At 47.7% G+C, this 6558-nt stretch overlaps 1 protein-coding gene across 1 annotated transcript; it reads right to left on the bottom strand.

The window, feature by feature from the left end:
* Positions 1-774: 774 nt before the first annotated feature.
* On the bottom strand, positions 775-3054 carry LOC311434566 (cystatin-like). The gene is made up of 3 exons (XM_084514804.1): positions 2771-3054; positions 2286-2399; positions 775-1155 (listed from the first exon to the last, which is right to left on the bottom strand). Exons 1-3 carry the CDS (start codon positions 2996-2998, stop codon positions 1078-1080), a joined length of 420 nt encoding a protein of 139 aa, XP_084370930.1. The 5' UTR covers positions 2999-3054; the 3' UTR covers positions 775-1077.
* Between the last annotated feature and the right edge of the window lie 3504 nt (positions 3055-6558).

Raw genomic sequence — 6558 nt, forward strand, 5'->3', positions numbered from 1 at the left:
AAACACCTCAGCCAGTTCTCTTAATAGTTCTTAGGCACTGATCCTCTCAACCTGCTGATTTAAAGGTATTTGCCCTAGTTAGACATGATTCAAATTCTCACTGCTTAATACACTGCCAGACTACAGTTCTGCCTCCCCACAAGCCAGGCTTCTCATTCACCACCTTCCAGGCTTCCCTGCACCCACAGGTTTGCAAATGAAAGTGGAATCAGCTGTTCCTCCAGCTCTACTGGCCACAATAAAGGCTATAAATGAAGTTGGCCATGTTACTGCTTAGACTACAAGGAAGGCCCTCAGGCTTTCTACTCAGCAATTCTGTTCCAGAAACACCAGGGATACAGCAGGGTAACTTGTGAAGATGCCATGCCAGAGGAAGCAGAGGTTTACAAGAGACCTCAAATGCAGTGTAAAAGGACAGAGCAGTTAGCTCTTACACAGCACAGCTACATAAGCCCATGCAGCTGATGTAGAAGTTAAACAGAATGAGATTTCCCACACACCATGAGTTCCAGTTAACCTTCCCAAAACTTTCCCAAAAGACAGTGTTGCAAACCCCAGTGTTTCCAAAACCAGAACATTTCTTCTGTCAGAACAGCTACTGACCTTTGTCCCTTACTCAAAGCTGGATAGGAGACATGACTTACCTCCTGCAATTAGGACCCCACATTCCTTCTCACCCCAGCCTTTTGGGACAGGAGACTGGGTGACAAATAAAGGCACCCCCACCCTCCAAGAGGCGAGCAACCCATTACAAAGACAACCACACATCACAGCAACATGGCATTATGTTTTAATGTTTACAGTAGTCACTTCACAGGGACACCAACTTTTTCCTCAGAGTTTTGATGCTGGAATTACTTTATTGGGAAAATTGAGAAAACAAACAGCTACACCAAAAGTATAATTACAATGAGGAAAAACAGAGTTGAGATCCTACTGTGCTTTAGAGGAAGGTTACATAGTTTTACTTGCATAACACACACAGAAGTATTTGAGTTAACAGGTATTGATGCATCCCATCTCAATGTTATTACTTTTTTAATGCTGGTTGCTGGTCTCTGCTGGAGCCAAGGAAGTTTACTCGCAGCTACTTTTCAGTAGTTTAATTTGGTTTAGCCAAGGAATAGTGTACACTACAAAGTTGCAAGTGGTGTACTAAGGAGAGAGGAAAAAAAGCAATCATCAGTTCAAAAGCATATAACAGTGTCCTTTGCTATCACTTTATACAGATTTACCCTATAATGTGATCCTCGAACATATACCACTTCTGGCTCTCTGCATTTGCACTCCCCTGGCAAGTATTCTGGAACACTGCTCCGGTTAGTACTTGCTCAGGACCAATCATTGCTCTCAAATACTAACACAGAAGCCAAGCAGTCAGCATTTCTGAAGATCAAGTTACTTGCTTATCCCAGTCATATACTAGTTCCCACTGGCAGAAGCCTTTCAGCCTGGGCAGTACTTCAACAGCAGCTCTCATGTACAGGCAAGTACGCCCACACAGCTAATCAATCTGTTTGTGCATGCTTGTCTAATTATTGCAGCTCTGTCAGTGATGCTTAGTGGATTATTCGTGTGTAGTGACAGTTCTCATACATGCAGGCATAAGTTGCACATTCATGCAAAGTACAACCTATCCCTGATTAATACCAGCAATGAAATAGAAAACAAGACCAAGCACTGACCAAAATAAGGTAGATAAATCAGTGCTCTCACCTGAAAAGCTAAATTATTGCTTAAATAGCATTGTGATACAAGACTGCTGTGCAACTCAGCTTGGTGGCTACTTGGAGAACAGGGGTAATCTGTCAGTTGTGACCGCTGCTTAGCCCATAGCACAATCCACAGCAATGGGAGTCCCTCATGAAAGGGCATTAAGTCAAACTGTCCCATCAGCACGGGATAAAAGGAGCAGAAAAGGGTATGGACTCTCAGGGCACCAGACTGAGCGCCAGGAGACCTGTAAGCAACCCCTGCTTGGCAGTTTCCTCTGCGTATCCCTGAGATCAGAGCCATGAGCACTCTCAGAGGATTGAGGCATGCTCCTGTGTACCACAGCCTCAGGTCTCCATGTAAATATGCTGTAAGAGGCCTGGCTTCCTCTGTCAGGAAGATCTGGCAAGACAAGTCCTACAAGGGTGGCATCATCTCATGCAGCCTAGAAGACTGACATCTGATTTTCTTAGAGGCCGACAGGTGACACTGCCCATACCTCTCCACAGCACACCAGCTGGAGAAAAGGCATCAAGAACCCAGGGAACAACACACCCTGTTCTGAAGCCTACCTTAGCCATCTCCGGAGTGTCATGAAGAGCGCAGCTCTGGGGATCAGCTTCTGCCTTTGTGCAAGTTGTCCGGCCAATCTCCACTTCTATGGTGTACTTGAGTCCAGACACAAGCTGCAACAAGACAAGGGGCAGAAACAGCTTTATTTGCAACACATACGCAAAAGTTCTCCAAACAGAGGGCCCTGACAGAAAGAAAGATAGCTTTGTTGTCACATTCCTGTAGCCAGAACCAAGAGTTACAGACAGCAGCATGTGGCAACCTTCACAGAAGAAACACTTGAGGTCCTTTGAAAAACAGGAAACAACATCCATGTAAACAAGTTGTGCCATAGCCTCCTTCATCAGTGAAGGAAGATGCATGTTAGCTCATCCACGATATAAGGAAGTTATTAACTTATCCTGTAATTTCATCCCCGGCATTCAGACGTAGGAGCCCCAAGACAGGGCTTTAAAAACAAGAAATCTGCTTCTGTGGCACCCACCTGCCGCTTGGCGCTGATGACCCGCACCACCCTGCTGGAGTACTTGTCGTTGCTCGCCCTGTTGTACTGCGCCATGGCGAACTGCAGGGCTTGCTGCAAGCCCTTATTGTTCTCCGCAACATCCTCGGGAGCCCCCAGGAGCCGCCCGCGCTCCTCGCTGCCCAGGACGGCTTGGGCCAGCAGCAGGGCGGCTGCCAGCAGCGCCACCAGAGCCCGAGCGCCCGCCATGCCTTCGCCCTACCCCAGCCCCGCCGCCGCCGCCGCCATTTTAAGGCCGCCGGGGCTGGGCGGGACGCGGCCCCGGCCCTCCCCGCTCCTCCCCGGCCCGGGAGGCACCCAGCGGGGGCTCGTGTGGGGTTTCGCCAGCCGGTTCTCCCCCGTGTCACCGAAAATAAGAGTCGGGGGATGTTTTTGGGGGTTGCGGTGTCCCTCCGTAACCGTGCCCGAGGCTGGTGCACGCTTCCCACAAAGACAGCGGGCAGGCGAGGGATGCACGCCGCCTGCTAGCTGCGAGCTGCCCCAAGCTGTTTTCTTTTCCAAGGAAGGCAGATTTTAACATCTAGTGAGTCTGGGGCCTCATGCTGAGTACTGCCACATCTTGCCATCGGTGGCATTCCTGGAAAGGCAGAGTGAATGTGCAATAGCACAGGGCTCAGCTGGACCCAGAGCACAGCTCGGGCTTTTGTATTTTTTTTCCCCCATGCCAAACGTCAGTGAAGGTGTTGACTGAAGGCCACGATTGCTAGCAGGATGAAGGTTACTCACCAGACTGCCAGCTGTTGTAAGCTCTGGGCTGGGTAGCAGTTCCTGGCGTGCCCACAGGTGCTGCAACAAGTAGCATGAGTGCCAGACCCAGAGGGCCTGGAGTCACCTTAATGCACAGTCAGCGCTGTGTAAATCGGGCTGTTGTTCATCAGGGACAGAGCCAATGTGTCCCTCAGCTCAGCAAGACTCAGAAGAGGAACAGGCATTTAGAGAGAGAACAAATACATCTAAGTCACTGCAGTAAAGAGTATGCAAGGAAACATTCTTCTTTTAAAGCCCCAGACCAGTCAAATAGTCACCACTTAGGATTGAGGAGCCTCTGTGGGTCCTAAGAGAGTTTGGAGCAGGGCAGGCAGATGTCTGCTACTTGGAGCTTTGTCAGTGCCACCTCTCCCTCCGTACATAATTCTGTTGTGTGACAGCATCACATGTGCCTGGCATGTGTTATTCTCTTCTCTCATGGGAGCTGCCAAGGGCCTGTAGACAGAACCTGGAGAGCCCTGCTGTTACACTGTGCTGCTCTGTTTTCTCCTCAAAAAAAGTCAGTGTTTGAGGAGGAGAGGGTTTCAATAATCCATGAAATTTCTCTACTGGGGAAAAGCTAAGAATGTTTTTGCCTCTGCCCTAAAACCATCTTGTTTGTGGAAACACCATCTTGTTCATGGAAACACACCTATGCCCCTCTCCCTTGAGAGAGGACAGGATGTAGGTGGGAGCTTGGCACAGCAGGAGCAATGCTGAAGCAGCCCTGTCCTATCTGGAATTACACTGCCCACAGCCCTCCTTTCGGGTACGGATGGAGGAGGCTGTTTTCCCACATGGGTCCGGGAACTTGGAGATTTTTCCAGGCTCTGCCTCTTCATGGGTTATTCTAGCACTCATTCCCCTCTACTGTGGAGGGAAAACAAAACCACAGAGCATTTTAAGTTACAAATATGGCTTCCAGCACAAAACACCATGTGTCATTTCCTATATCTGCCTCCACAGCATTGGTGTTACCTCATCTACATTAAATGCCTAAGGTCAGAGGGGCATCGGTGGCAGGGTTGGCTTCCCAGACAGATCACTTAATTTCTAGTGTCATCTCATAACCACAAGACTGTCTTTCCCTCCTGTCAGGAACCCTAAGTTTGGCAAGACAGGACCTAGTATAGCTCTAGAGAAATAGCTCAAGTGAGATTTAAGGCTTTGTGCGGTCGTTGTGCTAAGAGAGGGTGATGTTTTACGTCTGATTATCTGCAACACCCCCCATAATGAAAAGGAAGGGACTTATGCACTGACTGGAAAAGTTGTTTGTAGCCTGCGAGTGCCAGCAATATCCAGCTTGAGAATTACCACAGGAAAAGCCCCCGCAGCTGGCAACAGGCTGTGCAACTAATGCTACAGCCACCGGACATTATGTCAGTTTTTACTACTAAAGAAAGACAGGAGCAACACTGAAGCTGTACAGTGTGTTGGAGAGGGACTGGGACATGGGTATCAGGGCATGAGCCAGAGCTGCTAAAAGGCTGCAGGAATCTGTCTCCAATTTGTCTTTTCCCTCATTGGCCTTGGATCCAGGCTGGATCAGGGGAGAGGCAGGGAGGAACGGCTCTAGTTAAAAGCTAAATGCTTTGCCTGCAGCGTAGACAAACAAGCAGGCAAAGTCTTGGCCCTGCTGAAGCCACCTCGTTGGAGTTAAAATATCACACAAAGACATACTTGGCCTGTGTCCTTCTGAGTTACAGCAGCCCTCCCTTCAATACTTCAAGGCAGTATGTCAGCTCGCAGCACAATCCCAAAGACCTCAACGTTATTTTTGCAAACAGAAGTTGTGCAAGGTCCAGCACAACACAGCTTCATTCCCTCTCACCTCTGCTTTGACACCACAGATGCCTGTCCACAGAATCACAGTCGGCCTGTTGGTTGACATCAAGTTGTCCTCTTCCCTGGTCATTGACACCACACTCTATTGAACACATATAATTGCAGAAAGCAGAGCTGGGCTTTGGTCAGAAGTGTCAGCTCATGGAGTTTCTTTTGTGCCAGGGTTTCTCTTTGTCTTTCCTAACAGATGCGCTAATATTTATTCTGCAAAAGGGTGCCTGACAGAGTCCTCTGACACCACTATGCAGAATGCAAAGGGAAGCTTGCCCTTTGCAGGTCCTGGTTCTCCTGGACCAGAGGCTTTGAGGGTGGTTGTTCTCTCAACCTGGCCCTGCTTGTGAGCCAGCAGCAAGCTGCATCTGTTTATGGTTGCTAGTCCAAGCCTTAGAAAATCAGGACTTCAACCAAAGCAATTCCGAGAAAAAAAGAATTGGCAAAAAAATGATGTTTTACAACCAATGAATAAAGGGGACCTAGTTCATGAAATAAAACTGCACTTGTCCTTCTGTTTCTGAAGGGTGCCACCACTTTTGTCTATCACAAGCTTATTTGTTTTTTGTTTTGTTTTGTTTTTAACAAATAACACATAAATTTTCCAATAATCAGATGACCCTAGGAGACAGTAATTTAAGGAATATACGAAGAAGCAGGAGACTCCTGGTGTAATATTGGAAAAGTTTTTGATACCGTGTGCTGTCACTATTACCAGAAAACAGAAAAACAGAGTTTCCTTGTCCTCTTGCATCAGACCACACAGTTGGTTCAGCATAAATTGTGCAATATCCAAGATATTTTCATCTTTCTTTTTGTCGATGTTTCCACACAGTCCACTCAGGACTGCTGAGGTTTTTAGAGCACCAGGCACACTCCGAACAACTGCTACATTCCTTGCCCTTGCTGTTGAGGACATCCCTATCTCTCTTTTAACATCCGAAGGAACAATTGTAGATGCCTACCCAGTATCTAACTGAAAAGCTCTGAAACACTGTGGCGTATCTTTCAAAGTACAGTTAGACAAGGATGTTTGAAAAAGCAGCCAGTCCTATAATCAAAAATAATAGTTTCTCTGTAGAACTGAACTCTGAGTGACCCTCACGAGAGGGTAATTACTGCGATAGCGGCAGGAACAGTAAGAAAAGCGTGCTCAAACACTAAAA

This window comes from Aythya ferina (assembly GCF_964211825.1).
Source record: "Aythya ferina genome assembly, chromosome: 3".
Lineage (NCBI taxonomy): Eukaryota > Metazoa > Chordata > Aves > Anseriformes > Anatidae > Aythya > Aythya ferina.